The sequence below is a fragment of the Chlorocebus sabaeus genome, chromosome 20, assembly GCF_047675955.1.
Source record: "Chlorocebus sabaeus isolate Y175 chromosome 20, mChlSab1.0.hap1, whole genome shotgun sequence".
Taxonomy (NCBI): Eukaryota; Metazoa; Chordata; class Mammalia; order Primates; family Cercopithecidae; genus Chlorocebus; species Chlorocebus sabaeus.
Window position 1 is genome coordinate 101,631,432 of NC_132923.1, and position 19,475 is coordinate 101,650,906.

Genomic DNA, 19,475 nt, shown 5'->3' on the forward strand with positions numbered 1-19,475 from the left:
AAGCCTGCTCTTATAAATGAGCATTTTTTTTTTCGTTTTGCAAATCCTGTGTCTCACTGGCACAAATTGTGGGACTGTTGCGTAGGAGAATTCATTTTCATTTCAAGCTCCTGCCTTACTGGAGCCAGCCCTCCTGGTTCGTCCCGTAGGCTGTCTGCCTAGGATGTCCATCCTTGTGATATGTACACAGCTGGAACAGGATGATGGGAAAACAGCCTGCCACAGACAGAGCTTGCACTACATAGTGTAGGAAATAGGGACCAAGAATTACCTCTTCTTAAGATTTGGTTTCTGAGCTTTGGAATCAGAGAACTGGGCTTGTATCTTGGCTCACTATATAGCCCTTGGGTGGGTTACTTAGCCTCTCTAAGCCTCTTATAAAAGTGGGATTAGTGATGCCTACTCTATATGGTTGTTATGAGGGCCATATCAGATAATGCTTATAAAGGTCTCAGGACACAGATGCATGCAGGCAGCAGTAGAACAAAATGGGACTGGAGACATAGTGCCTGGATTCAGAACCTGATTCCACTGCTTTCAAGCTGTATGACCTTGGGCAAGTTATATTCCTCCCTTCCTCTCTCCCTTCCTCCCTCCCTCCCTCCTTCCATCTTTCCCTCCTTCCTTCCCTACTTCCTTCGCTCCCTCCTTCCCTCCTTCCTTCCCTCCCTTCTTCCCTCCTTCCTTCCCTCCCTCCTTCCTTCCTTCCTTCCTTCCTTCCTTCCTTCCTTCCTTCCTTCCTTCCTTCCTTCCTTCCTTCCTTCCTTCCTTCCATTTTTTGTATGAAGTTTCCCTCTGTCACCCAGGCTGGAATGCAGTGATACAATCACAGATCACTGCAACATCTGCCTTCCGGGTTCAAGCAATTCTCCTGCCTCAGCCTCCCAAATAGCAGTATTACAGGCCTGTACCACCACGCTTGGCTAATTTTTGTATTTTTAGTAGAGATGGAGTTTCACCATGTTGGCCAGGCTGGTCTCAAATTCCCAACCTCAGGCGATCCGCATGCCTTGGCCTCCCAAAATGCTGGGATTAAAGGTGTGTGCCAATGTACCTGGCCTCTCTGCCTTTCTCCTCATGTATGTGAGGAGTAAAATGAGGATAATACTTTATAGAGTTGTTGTGAGGATTTAATGAGATATAAAGAACTTGGAACAGTGCCTAGCACATCATAAAACTTCAGTCAGTGTTAGCTTCTAGTAGTACTTTCTGCTTTTCCAATAGGAATGAGTAAGAATAGGTAACCTTGCCTATTTCTTAGCCTTAATTTTCAGTCTTCTAATGTGTATTCCTCTTTCCTTAAACCCATCCCTGATCACACTCCTCTCTCTGCCCTGATAGCTTGACTGTAGTAGACTCTGATGGAGCTACCAACTCTACTACTGCAAACCTGACAGTGAACAAAGCTGTGGATTACCCCCCTGTGGCCAATGCAGGCCCCAACCAAGTGATCACCCTGCCCCAAAACTCCATCACCCTCTTTGGGAACCAGAGCACTGATGATCATGGCATCACCAGCTATGAGTGGTCACTCAGCCCAAGCAGCAAAGGGAAAGTGGTGGAGATGCAGGTAGGAGGGAATGGTTCCTATTTTTTTTCTTGCCCAAGAGAAGTAGAGCTGCTGGACTGCATTTTTAGAAAGCGCCAAACAAACTGAGAAAGCTTTAGGGGCCTTTGATTAATGTGATGGCAAAAATCTTTATCTTGGCTGGGTGTGGTGGCTCACGCCTATAATCCCAGTACTGTGGGAAGCTGAGGCGGGCGGATCATGAGGTCAGGAGTTCAAGACCAGCCTGGCCAACATTGTGAAACCCTGTCTCTACTAAAGATACAAAAAGTTAGCTGGGCGTGGTGATGTGTGCCTGTAATCCCAGCTACTTAGGAGGCTGAGGCAGGAGAATCCCTTGAACCTAGGAGGCGGAGGTTACAGTGAGCCGAGATCACGCCATTGCACTCCAGCCTGGGTGACAGAGCAAGACTCCATCTCAAAAAAAAAAAAAAAAAAAAAAAAAAAAAGATTTCTATCTTAAATGTTTAGTATTAGAGGAAAACGCTGAAAAATGTTAGTTGTTCTGGATGACTCCAGAGAGTCAAACTATTTAGAAGCTACAAGGGTGCAAATCATTGAGCTCTGTAACAAGTTAGAGTAGATTGACTAGATGGTGAGTATTTTCCTCTGTAGATGCTTAAGAAGAGAGACTAGATCTGTCACCAGGCAGGTAACATGAAGAAAGAAAACTGGATGGTGGCTGTGCTGAACTGGAGAGCTTAAGCCCTGACTAAAGGAGTCATCTGCTCTTCAGGTCCAGCTGGTTGTTGCCACATGGAGGGATGGTCCCAACATTGCTTGTTAGCCCAGCTTTTCAAGAGAAGAAAGAAATTGAGACCTTCATGTGAAAATTTCCAACATGAAAGACACTACAGGCCAAACAAAATGTTTGCAAGCTGGATTCAGCCCATGGGCTACTAGTTTTTGCCCACTGCCCCACAGGAAGTTCCTGCGTTGGAAGTTTGCCCAAAATTATTTATAATGTCCCGATACTCAAGGTTCTATATTTCTAGATTGAAGACCTCACTTAAAGCCTCCGTTTTGCCTGGCTTTTGTCTAAATGTTGTGTTAGGTTGTTGCAGAACCTGTACAGACCTGAAGGAGACAGTATGGTGTTCTATAGCATCTTGAGCTGCTGCCGTGTTTCACTGAGACAGCTTTGTCAGGAGCACTGTGCAGCCTCAGTAGGAAGAGGATCTTTTTAAACAGTGTTTTAAAATCTGGGTCATTTATTGTATGTTCACAGTATTCTTTCTGGTTTGAGTCGCAGAGACTGGCTTTGGTAATCTCTGCACATTTCCCAATACTCACCTCTCTGATGAGAGTTCTGGCTTTATTTGAAACTGCTGCTGTGTCAGAGAGGGTTGTTTCCTTGAAGAGGGAAACCCTTAGCAAGGTGCCTCATGATATCTGACTCCACATTCACTCATGTGCTGAACTGGGACGTAACAGCCTAGTACCATCTTAGGTCTTAGGTTTAGAAAACTGAATCGTTTTTACTAGAGTAGGAATTATTGTGTGATGTTGTGATTCTGGGAGTCTACTTTTCCACTTCTGAATTTGTATTTGTAGGGTGTTAGAACACCAGCCTTACAGCTCTCTGCAATGCAAGAAGGAGACTACACTTACCAACTCACAGTGACTGACACAATAGGACAGCAGGCCACTGCTCAAGTGACTGTTATTGTGCAGCCTGGTAAGCTCCAGTCTTGTGGTTCAGGCTCTTCTATTGGTGGGTCCATTTAACCTTGGGAGAAAAGAGGGTTGGGTTCTGAGGTGTATGAGGATAGAAGCAGAAGGCACCGATCCATAGAGCCTCTGGTGACTTCTAGTTTCTCTTCCCCTTGTGCTTTCTTCATAGCTAGAGATGAAGGATAGTTCCCAGCCTCAGCTTGTGCCCTTTCCTTGGCTAGTTGTTGGTACCTTCAAGGAGACCTAGGAGATAGAGTTTATGCCATCCCAAATCCTATGGTTGGTACAAAAGTAATTGCGGTTTTTGCCATTCCCTTCAATGGCAATTACTTTTGCACCAAAACCCAATACCACCTCCTCTGAGGGCCTGCTTAAAACTCACTTCCTCAGGACAGTCCTGTCTTGTCACTCAAATCCTTTCATTTGAACTCCCTTAGTATTAGAGTTCAAATTTAGTATGGCGTTATAACCTCATTATGTTCTACTATGTTTCTGTCAGAATTGCTTGATATGTTTCAGTCTTATATTCTTTATTGTGTGCTCCCTACGGTAACCACATCTCCCACAGTATCTGACAGTTCTGTGGCCTGAGAGGCAGAGTCCATGGCTTCCAGAACATATGTCCCAGTTGGTTCCTCTCCTTTCCCACATGGACTGGCTGCTTTTGACCTCTAACTCTTTGTCTTCCAGAAAACAACAAGCCTCCTCAGGCAGATGCAGGCCCAGATAAAGAGCTGACCCTTCCTGTGGATAGCACAACCCTGGATGGCAGCAAGAGCTCAGATGATCAGAAAATTATCTCTTATCTCTGGGAAAAAACACAGTGAGTATTGACACAAAATCCTTATTTTTGCAAAGCCTCTGGACCTTGGAAGAACGAGGTTTTATTTGCTATTATGAGTTGAGTTGCTCTTATTGGCTTATCCAGTGGGGTGACTGAGGAAGAAATGTTTGCAATTCCAAACTTCAACTCCAAGAAAACGATATTATAAATAATTTTTGTAAGAAAAAAAGAATGCTTGCCATCAGCTGGTCTCCAGGTAGTACTGTGTGATCCTGGTGCTTTTGCAGGTACAATCCATCTGCTAAAATGCGGAGTTTAATTACACTTGAGAGGCAGGATGGAAGGGGTAATGGAGCAGAAAAATACTGTTGCTCAGAATTAACTGGGTAAGGCTGGCACGGGGGATGGGACAGAACAGCTATTAAGAGAAATTGAAAATACATCTATAAAATGAAAGCATTACTCTGTTATTGTTTTCTTGAAGACACCATTTACCAATTAAATTAACCAGAGGCCAAAGGCAGTAATCAAAATAATTCTAATTACATTGAAATTACCTAACTGAACCATTCTTAGTTCCTGTAGTTTCTTTCAGCTCCATTAAACCATAACTAATGCAATTGAAATTATATGCAGGATCCCACAAGTAGCAAAATATTCTAAGAGTTAAAAGTATTCTCTGTTTCCAAAGGTAGCAACCATAGGACAGCCTGGGTTTTTTGGTTTTGTGTCTATTTGTTTGTTTGTTTGATTGTTTGTTTATTTGTTTGTTTGGCAAAGGTATTGGAGATGGGTGGAAAAGAGCTTTAATTTGACTATACAAATGACTTGCTTTTTATATTGCTGAGTTGTAATCTAGAAATTATTTCCCTCAGCTCTTGTTTTTATCTTTTGTAGAACATAATCTTAGCCAGCCCAGGGTGTTTTTAATTATAATTGTTTATTGAAGATATGGCTGATAGACCTTTTAGCTGAGTTTTATTAGTGTTTACAGCAGAGATAATGCTTAGCATAGCTTCTTGAAGGACACTGTGCTTCAGGGGGAGCTACCAGGATCAGAAGCTGTAACTTTAAAAGGCAAAACAAAGTAAATCCTGGATGTCTGCAGATTTCTCTGGCTGTCCTGTAGTTTTCAAGAAAGCTCTAGGGCATTTTGATCCTTGAGCAGAGGGCTCTCTGGCTGTGTGCAGCCTCAGTGTTGGCACAGAGCTCCCTTGGCTGCTGCAGGCAACTCTTTGAGGCGACAAGGGGGAAGAAGGGATATGGGGTGTCCTGGGTGCTTGATGGCCCTTGTCCAGGAGCTGGAGGGAACTTTGCTTATAGAGTTGCTATGAACAAGATGGTTTTGTCCTGAGAGTTCCTCTGTAGTCTTGCCCCATTTCCTTTCCTTGACTTTTCATCAGGAGGGATTTGGGCAGTGATTAAGAAATGTATTTTGCTTCCTTGCTGGCAAGAGCCAAACCAACTGCTGGGCCAGAAATGCTTTTTAAAAACATCACTCTTAAATCATTCTTTTGATCAGAGACTTACTCAGAGAACTTTCTTTCTTTTACAAACTAAAACGGTAAAGAGTTCAAGTGTTCTAGAAGTTCATATAAAGGATAAGGCTAGAGGTGTTTGAAAGCTATTTGAATTTTCTGACCAGCAGGCAGCCTGTATTTTGAGGCCAAATGACACTTTGTCCAATTGAAATATTTTTAAACATGTCTTGTCAAGGTCTGGATAACAACAGTTCGTGTCTTTGCTGAGGGAGTCATTGTCTCTTCTTGCTAAGTTAGGGACAGGACAGCAGCAGACAGGTACGACTCCACCCTCTGGTTTCTTTTTGCAGGGGACCTGATGGGGTGCAGCTCGAGAATGCTAACAGCAGTGTTGCCACTGTCACTGGACTGCAAGTGGGGACATATGTGTTCACCTTGACTGTCAAAGATGAGAGGAACCTGCAAAGCCAGAGCTCTGTGAATGTCATTGTCAAAGAAGGTACCTCTCTGCCTCCAGTTTGTGTAGCAGCCTCTTTGTGTCAGATAGCTGAAGAATTTGTCCTGTCATGTTTGGGTGCAGAAATTGATTAGAGACAGCAAGAGGTGGGGAAGAGGGTTGGGGTGAGGGCACCTGTTATTTTCTTTTCTAAAACAGCCTTTAATTGGACTGTAAGGTGAATTTTAACTTCCCTCCCTCCTCCTGCTTATATCTTCCCTTCCCTCCCCTCCCCTTACTTTCTTTTCAATCCTCCCTCCTTCCCTCCTTACTTTCTTAGCTGAATAGGGAAAGAATTAAGGGTTCTATTCTTTGCATTTTTATTTTGCCCCTGCATTGCTGAGACCTCAGCCGTGACTCCTGTTAGCTACAGTGACACCTACTGTCAGGCCTGAGAATGACGGCTGCGCTGCAGCTCACTATGCTTGCCCTGAGCCTTTGAACTGAGGCCAGCCAGAGGCCTTGCTCTAGTTTACAGGCACGGTGACCAGTGAGGGCTGTGGAAGAGGGCCCTAAGTTGATAGCAGGAAAAACCATCAGATATGCAGACCTCCAGACACAAGATATCAAGCTGAGTAAATACTGCATAGACATCTGAATATACAAAGCTTCACGTGGGGCTCCACATAAGAGAGGTAGCTCTTTGTTTTCTCCTGTGAAGTTCCAAGGAAGGGGTCCAAAAAGATATTCAGAGAATAACATTTTAAGATATTGTGAAGGAGAATTTGCAATATCAACTAGGTGAAACCTAAACTCCAAGGTTTTAAGCCAGTTTGGGCCGTTATTTCTGATCATGGCATACCTCCAAAGCAGAGAAATGGATTCCATTTGGAAAGGCTGCTGGGAGAATACTGGAGGAAAGCATGTTCGTCCCCTCTGTTGTACAGTGTTAGGAGAACATTTCTCTGGGTAGGACTGGAACCTCAGGACTGCAGCGCCGGTAGCTTTCATCTACACTGTTGGTTGGTGGCAGGGACAGGCACTTAAAAAGGTTCTCCAGTTAAGACACTCTTGATGTTTTAATTTCCCCATAAGCATCATGAAGAACCATTTCTTCTTTTCCAGAATGTCACATTATTTCAATGATTTCTCTTTGATTAGAAATAAACAAACCACCTATAGCCAAGATAACTGGGAATGTGGTGATTACCTTACCCATGAGCACAGCAGAGCTGGATGGCTCTAAGTCTTCAGATGACAAGGGAATAGTCAGCTACCTCTGGACTCGAGATGAGGGGAGCCCAGCAGCAGGGGTAAGTGCGCTAGGAGCTGGAGAGCTACACAGGAGTGGGGAGGAGGAGCCACGCATTCTAGTATATGCTTTAATCAAGTGGCCCCTTATATCAAACCCAGATTGTTCTCTGAAATCCAGGGAGGTTAAGGGACTTGCTTAGGGTCATTCTGTAAGCTAGTATAGCACAAAATGGGTTTCCCTCCCCTGATCCTAGCAGTTGTAGGCTGCAGTGCTGTTCCAGATCAGGAACTGCCCAGGGTTGAAACAGTTCAGCCCTGAAGGGCCTAGTTATGGGGAAAGCAGCAGCTGACTCCAGGAAAGGAAAGGCATTTTGTTCTGTAACATAGCCATGTGTTCAACCCTACAGGAGGTGTTAAATCATTCTGACCATCACCCTATCCTTTTTCTTTCGAACCTGGTCGAGGGGACCTACACGTTTCACCTGAAAGTGACCGATGCAAAGGGTGAGAGTGACACAGACCGGACCACTGTGGAGGTGAAACCTGGTGAGTTCATTTAGTGATGAGGCTGAGTAGAATTACTGAATCAGGCAATCAAGGCCTCTATCCTGAGACCCCCTTCCCCCATCATGGACAGATCCAGATGGCATGTCCGGCTTTAAAAATAATCTAGAAACCCCAAGCTGAAAAATCCATAGAGACCGTCTGTTCCAACAATACCTCCCACCCATGCAGAAATACAGACCTCCCCCTATTCATCTCAGATGGAGAAACAAACTCAGAGAGGGCAGGACTTGCTCAGTGTCACACAGCAGTTGTGTCAGAGCCAGGCCTTTGTGCTCCTAGTCCAGCACCTTCTCCTCTCCTCGTGACTGATGAGAGAGGGCTCAGGGTGCTTGGGAATCTGAGCATGGGAATAGCTTGAGTCATGATGTCTCATCAGCATCCAGATGCAGAAAACTATTTATTTTTATAAGTTGAGCCTCAGGCCTTATGTGACAATCCAGGGAAGGTAAAGTAATAGTGCTCTTTACATTTTTCAGCTTTGCAGAAATAAAAATTTTCTTCTTAAATAGAACCTTGTTTTTGTTTTGCTTTGAGGTTAATTTGGTGATAGGGAGGCACTGAGTGTGGAGGTGGGTTAGAGCTTCATAAATTCCAGAGCTTCTGATGAAATGATGTTAACTTTAAACCTACTCTTTATTATCTAGGCCAACCTCATATATGGATGTTTTAGAGAGGAAGGGATCTTGGGAGGTCTTCCAGTCCTTGTCCTGCCTCTAGGAAGGACAGTAGCTGAGACACTGAAATCTCTTCTGTGTTTGAAGTCAGATCACAGATAGTCTACTAATTATGCAAATTATACATCAGAACAGACAAGTGGTGCATTCAAGTATGTAAATAAGGCATTCCAAACAATCAGTTTGAAATTCCAAATGTAGAACATCTTTAGGACGTATTCAAAAGTAAAACATGATAGCCTCACCGTTTTAGAGTTATACAAAGATAGTGCAGCTGTGATGTGGCTCTAAGGAAATCTTTGTGTCTTGGCTGACTGGATTTTCTTTGGTTAACTGTATTTAAACCTGGAGGGACAGATATATTCCCATTATTGAGGAGGTTGTTGAGATGGACACTTTTCCTCCCATTGTTGTGCAAAAAATACAGCGAGGCACTGAAAATCAGATGTGAGTCAGGAGAGATTGCTTGATACCCCCACTTGGCCTGGATTGCTCAGCACCGCCAGTTGCACAGAGGCTTTTAAAACAAATGTTTAAGTGTTTCTCTCTTCCCCACTCCCATCATTACTCTCCACCCCTCACTGCATCACTGCTTCAGCCTTGTCCCCAGCACATGTGTGGGAATTCTCAGGATGGTATAGAGACCAGGAGTGCTTTAGAAGCTTTCTAAGCCAGCCCCAGATTGCCCGATCAGGAATTCACTATTGTCCCTTTCCATCTGAAGGACATCTGAATGCTCTCACTCCTTTCTCTCCTGTGCCAAAGCAAATGCACAGTGGCAGGTCTGTGTTTACTCTCCTACTTCTAAAGCCATGACTGATACACATGCTTTCCAGATCCCAGGAAAAACAACCTGGTGGAGATCATCTTGGATATCAACGTCAGTCAGCTAACTGAGAGGCTGAAGGGGATGTTCATCCGCCAGATTGGGGTCCTCCTGGGGGTGCTGGATTCCGACATCATTGTGCAAAAGATTCAGCCGTACACGGAGCAGAGGTAGCTGGGCAATGAATGGGGGGAGCAAAGGAAAGACCAGGGGACCCCGGACTTCTTGAATGAGCTGAGAAATAGTGTGGCTAGATAGAGAAGGGTGGGCTTTCTGACCAGAAACACTCATGATGCCTTTTCTTCAATAGACTTCTGTCTTCTAGTGCAGATGACATGTGCTGTACTAGACACTTCAGCAGGGCTCCAGGGTGTAGGAGGCCCACTATTTTGACAACCACAGTCTAATAGAGGAGATTAGTAAATATGGAACATTAGTACAGGGTGGGTTTGATACAACAAGTGGCACTGTGGAACACTGTGGCAAGGACAATGAATTCTTCTAGGAGAGTTGGGGCAGGGCTAATCCAAAGATTTTTCTAGAAGGAGGAAAGCTTCAACCTGGGCAATATAACAAGACCCCACTTCTACAGAAGATTTAAAAATTAGCCAGGTGCAGTGTGGTGAGCCTGTAGTCCAAGCTATTTGGGAAGCTGAGGCAGAAGAATTACTTGAGCCCAGGAGTTTGAGGCTGCAGTGAGCTCTGGTCATACCACTGTACACCAGTCTGGAAGACAGAGTGAGACTGTCTCAAGAAAAAAAAAAAAAAAAAGAGAAAAGGAAACTTGTGTTGACCAGGTGTGGGAGGATGGGGAGGAGATTCAGAACAGGGGAACAGCATTGATCAATGGCCCTATGGTATGAAAGTGTACAGTTACTTCCAGAAGAAGTCACTTGGTTCAAGCTTAGTGGCCCCAGGATGTGGTAGAAGATAAGACTGGCAGTGGAGACTGAGAACAGTTATATGCAAGCTGAGGATTTTAGTTTTAATAGTTTGGGTAGGCAGATCCAAGTTGGTTTGTTTTATGTGTGTGAAGTTTTTGTTTTGTTTTTAAAAGCAAGGAAATTCCATAATTTGATTTTTTTTTTAAAAGAAAGATCAGTAGTGTGGAAGCTAGACTAAAACAGGGAGAGACCAAAGGCTGGGAGACCAATCAGGAAGCTTCTGGACTAGTCCAGTAAAAAGGTAATAAAACCTGAATTAAGATAGTGGAAGAAGAGGAGAAGAAATTAAAAGAAATTCAGTGGTAATTCAACAGGACTTGGCCCTTTAGGAATGAAGGTGAGTGAGATATCAAATGTGAGGCTTTTGGTTTGGATGTCTGGATAGATGGTTCAGGTCAGATTGGGAAGCAGGTGGAACCAGTTTGGATGATTGAATTTGGGGTGTCTTACGGGCTGCGTCAGATGTTCCGTCAGCTAGCCACAAGTAAAGGCTGGAACTTGTGGAAGGAAGAACCCGAGATAGGAGTTACTGCATACAGGCAGGAGCCAAAGCCACGAGAAGGGGTGAGTCTCACTAGGAGAGATCTAAGATGGATGAGGACACAACTCTGAAGGGCATCATTATTAAGGAGGAGGCGGAGAAAGAAGAGGTAGCAAAAGAAACTAAGAAATAGCAATTAGGTGGGAGGAAAACCGAATGAGAGTGGTCTGCTGGAAGTTAAGGGGTGATCTGGCAGAAGGGGTGCTCCGAAAGGATTCAGATGCTACAGGGGTGAAGGTGTGGTGAGAACACAAAATAGGCCTATGGGTTTGTGATTAGTAGATCAGCACAACTATAGTGAGAGCATTTTACCTGGATGTTGGGGGCAGAGGACAGATTTCATGGTTAGAGGATACAGAGATGGTCAGTATAACACCTTTTTGAGGAAGTTGGTGCTGAAAATAATATGGGCAGTAGGATTGAAAGAATATCTTAAAAAAATTTTTTTTCGTTGTGGTCCTTGTGGAACATGAACATCTTTTTAAAATAGGAAATTTGTGAGCATTTGTGTAGACTGAGAGGAAAAGGAGATAGTGGAAGTAGGAGATGGGTAATAAATGGAGGCAGATCTGGGGGACCAGCCGAGTTGGAAACATGAGGTGAGAGCAGTGGTTCCCAACTCCAGCCACACAGTAGAATCTTGTGGAGGTTGTCTGAACATAACCCTGCCCAAGCCTTAGACCCAGAGATGATAGTTCAGATGATGGTCTGGAGTGGGGCCTGGGTACCTGGAATGGAAAAGCACCCCAGGTGAATTTAATCTACAGTCAGGGCTCACTAGGTCAGAGACAGCGTGATTAGGGATGAGTATACTCAGCAGCCTGGGAGTAGGAACAGGGCACATGGCTGCTTGATTGATTCAAGTTGGTGGGAATTGGCTGGCAAGCAGTGGAAAGATGTTAGCAAGAGTGCTGGTAAGAGCACTGTTGACAGGGTTGCTCAGATTCACCAGCACTGCATATGGGGCATGAACAAGAGAGAAGCTTCTGGGTTTCACTGAGCTTCTGGCTTGGACTGGACTGACTTAGTTAAGGAATTCAGGAAGAACGTGTGATCAGAAGAAAATAGTATTTTACAGTGGGAAAGAATATGGCCCTTATATTAGACCCAGCTTCTGAGCCCTGCCCCACTAGTGTTAGCTCTGTGACAGTGGGAAAGTTACTTCACCTCTCTGAACCTGTTTCACTATCTGTGAAAATACTAGTACCTATTTATAGGATTGTTATGAGGATTAAATAAGTTAATGTTTGTATAGTCCCTAACACATAGTGTTCAATTAATGGTTAGGAGTTGATTTTGAGACTTCTTGGATTTGAGGCATCTGTTGAAGCTCTGGGGTAGATATTCACACAAGTATTTGCAGATACAGACTGGTCACTCAGGAGAGATGTGGGGAAAAGAGATAAAGATCTCAGGGTTATTGATATATAGACCGAAATTGAAACTGTAAGCGTGAATTAGTTAACTGGGAGAAGATAATGGGCAATGAACCACACATCCTTTATGGCAAAGGTTTTTTTGTTTGTTTGTTTCCGGAATTGATAATGCCCCATTGTTAATGCCACTGTGCAGCAAGCTTTTAGAAAGTCTGCGGCAGTACTTCTCAGACTTTTATGTCATGCATGCCTAGAAAATGATACCATTTATAGGGCATCTTGGGATAAACAGAGAAGGCTGCTTGTACTGGAAGCAGCTGGTCCAGGGCCTCAAGGATGCCCAGGTCTCACCCAGCCACACTGCATGCTGAGGGGATCAATATCTTGGTCACACCTGTAAACCAGTGTGACCCACTGATTTAGAAGGTTCTAATTGTAAAACTCACATGGAGCTTAAGAGGCAGGCTACTAAAAATTAAGGCTAAAGCATAGAACAGCCTTGGTACTACCCAGATGTGAGTTCACATGTGGCCTATCTTAGAAATTGACAGTCAGCAAACAGATTCTGGGCATGGAGTAGTATAATTTCATAGTTGTCATCGTAATTGTTTTGGCTATGTTGTGACCTATGGATAAGCTTTGATGCTGTCCAACAATTTACATTAACAAAGCATTGTGGTTTGTCTTTCAAGTAAACCAGTCACAAACCCAGCAGTCTTAGCTGGAAAAAGGCAGACAGCAGGGATGTAGCTATACCAAATCCCCATTTGTCTCATCCTCCAGTTAGATGGAGGGTATAGGTCTTCTTGCTGGAGGAATGGGTTCTTTTGTTAGCTGGGGCAGCTTAGGGCATTTTAAAAAGAACAGACTTTGTAGTCAGACATAACAGGATTGGGATCCGGCTCTGCCATAATCAACTGTGTGACCTTGGGCAAGTTACTTAACCCCTCTTACAGAGCCCCAGTGTTGTTCTCTGTAAAATGGAGATGACCCTGATAACACCTTTCTCACTGGCTTGTAGTGACAGAATGCATGTAATACTTAGCACAGTGTCTGTCGAAAACAGAAGGTACTTAGTAAATGGTAGCTGTTGCTGCAGGTGTGGATCGCTTCAGCTCATTAGTACTGTTGCATGTCTCTGCAGCACCAAAATGGTATTTTTTGTTCAAAACGAGCCTCCCCACCAGATCTTCAAAGGCCATGAGGTGGCAGCGATGCTCAAGAGTGAGCTGCGGAAGCAAAAGGCAGACTTTTTGATATTCAGAGCCCTGGAAATCAACACTGTCAGTGAGTAATTCTGGGAAGTTGGGAGCAAGAGCCTACCCAGTGCCTGCAGCTCACCTGTTGGTCCTTTCTGTCCTTGGCCTTCGTCTCCTTTTCTCTGGGAAGATGGAGATAATCGTTTTCTTGCACTACCATTATCATGAAAGAGTCCTGATTCATCACTGGGGATTCGTAACTTGGGGCCCATGGACCCCTGAGATCGCGTTCAGAAGGCTGTGAGCTTGAGTGGGGAAAAATTACATCTTTGTTTTCACTAACCTCTGACTGAAACTCACTGTTTCCTTTAATGATAAATGTAGGCAATAAACTACAGTAGTATCGACAGAACCTGTGGCTTTGAGGCAACAGAAATCACAAATAATTTCCTATCACGTTACATGATGTCATTTTTACTTATCACTACTTTGATATTATGATAGTGTTTAAACCCACTTCTAGCTCTTGTTATTTAATGCTTATTTATTTGTTTATTTTGAGACGGAGTCTTGCTCTGTCACCCAGGCTGCAGTGCAGTGGTGCAATCTCAGCTCACTGCAACCTCTGCCTCCTAGGTTCAAGTGATTTCCTGCCTCAGCCTCCCAAATAGCTGGGATTACAGGCATGCGCCACCACGCCCAGCTAATTTTATAGAGACGGGGTTTCACCATATTGCCCAGGTTGGTCTTGAACTCCTGACCTCAAGTGATCTGCCCGCCTCAGCCTCCCAAAGTGCTGGGATTATAGGCATGAGCTACCACGCCCCACCTGTCTTCTTAAATATTTCAAAAATATGTTTAATATAATTATTGCTTTCCTTTGAAGTACTATATGTATTTTATTTTTGCAATTCTGAGAAGGGGATGTGTGGGACATAAAAGATTAAGAATTGCTGATATAGACAAACAACAAGTGAAAACAGACTGGAAGTGTCTTTGTAGTGGCCCTCCTGACTGCTATAGTTCTGTCCAGTCGAGATGAGAAAGGCAGGCACCATGCCCAAGGTGGGTCTTGAGGACATTTCACCACACAGCATTAATCTGGGGTGCTTTGGTGCTCTCATGGGCTCTAGGTGCTGCTTGTCACCCCTGGCTGACTCTTGTTGACTTTTTTCCCTTTGCTGCCACTCTCAGCATGTCAACTGAACTGTTCTGACCATGGCCACTGTGACTCGTTCACCAAACGCTGTATCTGTGACCCTTTTTGGATGGAGAATTTCATCAAGGTGCAGCTGAGGGATGGAGACAGCAACTGTGGTGAGTTTTCTATGTGGCACAGTGCCAGCCTGTTTGGCACTGAATGTGGTTCTTTGCTGAGTGGGTGGGTGTTGGTGTTTCTGAAGCAGATGAGCAGGCAAGGAGAAGAACTTTGTGTATTTTCTGTTTGCAGAGGACTTTTACTTCCTTCCTCCACACTTGCTCAGGGTTAGAGGAAAGCCCTGAAGCAGTCGTGTAAGAAGAACCAGGCTTAACTCAGATCAAATGCCAGTTACAGCCTAAATCCCACTAGCTGAAAAGCCTCCTGTCTTTTGGAGTGCCTCCATGCTGTAGCCTAATGGAAGCCCTCGTTTCCCTCTTAAAGCTCTTTTCAGCCTGCACCACTGCTGCAGGGTCTCAGGGCTTGCGTGGAGCAGGGACTGGAAAGCAGGGACATTTCAAAAGGTTTAAAGCTTCAGCTGCCCTTAACTCCAAGGTCTCACCTTCCTGGGGAGCCCTGGGGCATTCTTGTCTCCAGAGTGAAGCCACACCTGCCCAAGCTGGGAGCAGCCCAGACCTCCCTCCCAGCCTCTCCCTCCACAGCCCTCACCCTTTTGATTTTCTTGGCAGAGTGGAGCGTGTTATATGTTATCATTGCTACCTTTGTCATTGTTGTTGCCTTGGGAATCCTGTCTTGGACTGTGATCTGTTGTTGTAAGAGGTAAGATGGATTTTCCTTTGAAATTCATTCGGGCTTCTTGTCATACATTCGTTCCTCAGAGAGGTATTTGGCACCTTCCACGTGGAAGGACTGGGCTGGGTCCTCAGTCAGCGTTAGAGAGTTCTGACCCACCTAAGGCATGCATGGGCAGCTTTCCTCACCCTGAGGCTCTTCTGAGGGCAGAGGCACACTCCTTCAGTGAGTGGCAGCCACTGCAGTGATCTGGAACCTGGGAAACATGGCTGGGCGGGAGCAGGGCAAGGTGGGGAGGTGAGTGTGAGGGCCAGGGGTAGAGACCTGGATCACATCTGTAAGGTGTGTTTTCTTTAATGCACCACAGCATAGCCTCACCAGCATAGCCCGCGCGTTTTTAATTCTGCCTTCCTTTCTAGTTGGGATTCATGAGTGTGCGTGTTTCCACACAGGTATGCACTTAGGCTAGCCAGGCTCAAGCGTCCTGTGTTTTTTCATTTGAGTCTTCCTATTGAGTCTTCTAAGATGGAATGGTTACATTTATGTTTTCATTATTAATAATACTATTTCTGTGTATACTGTGTGCCATAATATTTTTATAGGTAATACCGTTTTTAATACACATAACCTTTTCCCATTTTACAGATAAAAAAACTTAGGCTCAGGAAAGGTACATCACTGTCTGAGGACCAGTTAATAGTGACAGAGCTGAGATTCAACTTGCAGTATAACCTCTTCTAAAACTTAGAACTAAAGAAATTTAAAAAAATTCCCACCAGTCTAAGACAACCACCATTACCAACTTTGTTAGTGTAATGCCTCTCTCCTCCCACACCCTTCAAGCAGAGGATTTTGTTTTCTTTATGTTTTTAACCAATCTGTCCTTCATTGCCCCTGTGGGATGGTGAGTCCATGCCAAGGTGGGCATAGCTCCCTTGCCCTTCTCCAGAATCGATGAGGAACATTTGAGGAACAAATCACAGTTGCCACCTTTCCTGACTGAGAAGTGAGGAGAGGACACCCCTCCCAGTAGGTGCCCCAGCAAGACAGGGCCCCGCATGCACATCTGACTCTCATCCTCATCCTCCCAGAGAACCTCTTTCCTGAGCAGTGGTGGGGGTTGTGTTTTTTAGGCAAAAAGGAAAACCCAAGAGGAAAAGCAAGTACAAGATCCTGGATGCCACAGATCAGGAAAGCCTGGAGCTGAAGCCAACCTCCCGAGCAGGTAGAGGCCCTGGGCGCCGGAGCTGCTAGGTCTGTGCACTCTCCTGTGGAAGGCTGCTGTCACTAGCCCCTGCTGAGTGTATCACTAACAGTTCACTGTGCTTGCAAAGCATTTTGTTCCCTTTTGCCTGATGAAGACTGAGTCAGATTTGCCCTGAGATGCACGGGGCAGAATGCCTCCAGGACCCACTTTGCGTGCTACTTCCGCTTGGCGTGGGGGCTGGGCCTCTTGTTTTCCTTCGCCTGGGCATTCTCCTCGTGTTTCCCACCTGGAGTTCCGCTTTCCCAACTGTCCCAGGTAGTCAGGGTCAGGGACCTTGGACTTGTCTCTTACTGCTGACCAGTCTGTCCTTTATGGGCGGAGATGAGACCCAGGCCCGTGTCTGCCAGCTGACCACCTTTCAGCCAGCCTTGTTCTCCTGTCTTCCTATCTTTATTATTTGGCAAGTCCACAGCTTCTGTCAGTGTCTTAGGGTAGATAGGAGGGCGTTTTCCCTGCACAAATACTAAGATGACTTTGACCTATGGCACTGGGAGATTAGGGCAGGTAATCTGCGAGCCTGTTCTCTTCTGCTGCCTTCCTTGGCTGGGCTGGGTCACCTGGCGAGGGTTTCGCTCATCACGGATGCCATGGGACAGGTATCATTGGTTTATGAGAGCTGGACTCTCTATAAAGCGATTCCTAAACACTCTGCAAATAGAACTATTTTTATGTAAAGCATTTCTTAAACACCTTCCATGCATAAAGCTTTGTGTTAGGGAGAGGCTGTGGGGGTACAGACAGTCATCAGACACAGGCTGTGCCCTCAGTCTAGTGAGGGAGAAAAGACACAGCAGCAGAAGAGAACAGGCTTGCAGCAGTCTGGACCCTGCACCAAGCAGCTCGATCCACCAGCACTGCCAAGGTGGAGACTGGAGGTGGTGGGGCTTGAAATGAGCCCAGGAAACTGGAGCAGTGAGGGTAGGCGGAGTATTTCACCCAGGATTATTGAGAACGAGGGACTGGAGGTGAAATGTGCAAAGCCCACCCCTCACGCCGCAGCCGAGGTTTTTTATCACGTTACTCTGAGCATGTTTTTCACCCCTTGGCATTCTTCAGTGACTTACTATTTCTAGCACAAAAAGCTAGAACTTTTGATCTGGTAGATGTGGCCTTTGTGAGCTTACATCAGTTTGTTTTTCTAGAATCTCTTTGTTGATCTCCCTCTTTTCTAAACAAGTTCTGCTGGTTCATCCAGTAATCTCTCTCTTTTTTTAAAATGTGGAGACAAGGTCTTGCTCTGTCACCCAGGCTGGAGTGCAGTGGTATAGTCATAGCTCACTGCAACCTCCAACTCCTGGGCTCAGGTGGTCCTCCTGCTTCAGCCTCCCAAAGCAGCTAGGACTACAGGCATGCACCGCCATACCCAGCCCTAGAAAGCTCTTTCTTATCCCTCCCTTAACCTCCTCAAGTTGTGCTCACCTTTCTCCCACATACCTAGGTCAGCATTTCTCTTGCTGCCTCATGATGAGTTATGTTTGCCTGTCTCCCCACCCATCAGTGAAATCCCTGAGGGCAGGGGCTATCTCTCATTCATCTGTTGATATGGAGCAGGACCACTGTGTGCCAGGCCCTGTGCCAGACACTGCTTATATTGTGGTGAATCAAACGGACAGACTCCACTCTTGTGTAGCTTATGTCAGACAGACATTAAGCAAACTCACAAATACATAAAATATGCTCATAAAAGGCCTTTATGAAGAAAAACACTTAAGCTGAGACCTGGATAAGTGGGAGCTAGCCAGATAAAGCTGCAGGAAGTAGCATTCCAGGCAAAGGAACAAAACTGGTGCAGACCCAGCTGCTGGAAGGAGCAGAGAGCATTTGAGGAGGTAGAAGAAGGTGACATGCTGGACAGGTTCACCCTCCCACGGAGTAAGGGGTGAGCGACCCAAGGCTCAATGGATGAGCAGGGGCCCTGCTGAGGGTTCCTCTTGAGCACACTGCGGGGCCACTGATAGCTTTTTAAGGGGCCGAATGGTGGGATTTGGTTTACATTTTTTATTATTTGAGAGAGAGTCTCTCTCTTATCACCCAGGCAGGAGTGCAGTGGTGCGATCAAGGCCCACTGCATTCTTGGCCTCCAGGGCTCAGGTGATCCTTCCACCTCCGCTTCCCAAGTAGCTGGGACCACAGGGTGCGCCACCATCCCCAGCTTTTTTTTGTATTTTTGGTAGAGACAGGATTTCGTCATGTTGCCTAGGCTGTTCTTGAACTCCTGAGCTTACGTAATCTGCCTGCCTTGGCCTCCCAAAGTGCTGGGATTACAGGTGTGAGTCATGGCACCCATCTTGATTTCTATTCTAAAAGACAATGGTGAGCTGGGCGTGGTGGTGGGCGCCTGTAATCCCAGCCACTCGGGAGGCTGAGGCAGGAGAATCGCTAGAACCCGGGGGTGTGGAGGTTTCCGTGAGCCGAGATCACTCCAACCTGGGCAATAAAGTGAGACTCTGTCTAAAAAGAAAAAAAGAAAAAGAAAACGGTGGCTGACAGATGCAGGGGTTGGAGAGGGAAAGGCTGGCTGAAAGGAAGTTAGAATGTCCTTGGGGTTGAGAGGCAGATAGATTCTAGATACATTTTTGAGGAAGACTTGATGAGGTTAGCTGTCTGTTGGCCGAGGGGTGTGGGAGAAGGGAGAAAGGAAGGATGGCTCATAGCTTTAGCACTGAGCCTCTGTGGGTCGGGTGGTGGTGGTATCCCTGAGATGGGAGAGACTGGAGAAGAAATGTTGGAGGAGATCAAGTGTTTGGTTCAAGACGGTTATGAGTGGAGTTGAGGAAATGAGAAAAAGATTGACAAGTCCCAAATTGTGACAGTTTCACTGTCAGCCTGCAGAGTTAAACATTTATCCTGGTGATGCTGGGAAGCAGAGTCTTGAATGTGCTGGTTAGGAAAATCAGTCTGGTGGCGGCATATAATAATTGAAGGGGAGTGGCT

The 19,475-nt window shown here is 45.5% G+C and overlaps 1 protein-coding gene across 5 annotated transcripts in view; it reads left to right on the forward strand.

Annotated features, from left to right (window-relative positions):
* Positions 1–19,475, forward strand: part of KIAA0319L (KIAA0319 like) — a 128,952-nt gene that overhangs the window by 105,280 nt on the left and 4,197 nt on the right. For all 5 annotated transcript variants that reach the window (XM_073007504.1, XM_073007503.1, XM_007979453.3 and 2 more), the window contains 11 exons: positions 1,342–1,570; positions 3,122–3,245; positions 3,932–4,064; positions 5,857–6,005; positions 7,104–7,255; positions 7,604–7,742; positions 9,274–9,433; positions 13,269–13,411; positions 14,518–14,640; positions 15,211–15,301; positions 16,408–16,499. In XM_073007504.1, the coding sequence (XP_072863605.1) occupies positions 1,342–1,570; positions 3,122–3,245; positions 3,932–4,064; positions 5,857–6,005; positions 7,104–7,255; positions 7,604–7,742; positions 9,274–9,433; positions 13,269–13,411; positions 14,518–14,640; positions 15,211–15,301; positions 16,408–16,499 (1,535 nt within the window). The remainder of the gene's footprint in view (positions 1–1,341; positions 1,571–3,121; positions 3,246–3,931; positions 4,065–5,856; positions 6,006–7,103; positions 7,256–7,603; positions 7,743–9,273; positions 9,434–13,268; positions 13,412–14,517; positions 14,641–15,210; positions 15,302–16,407; positions 16,500–19,475) is intronic.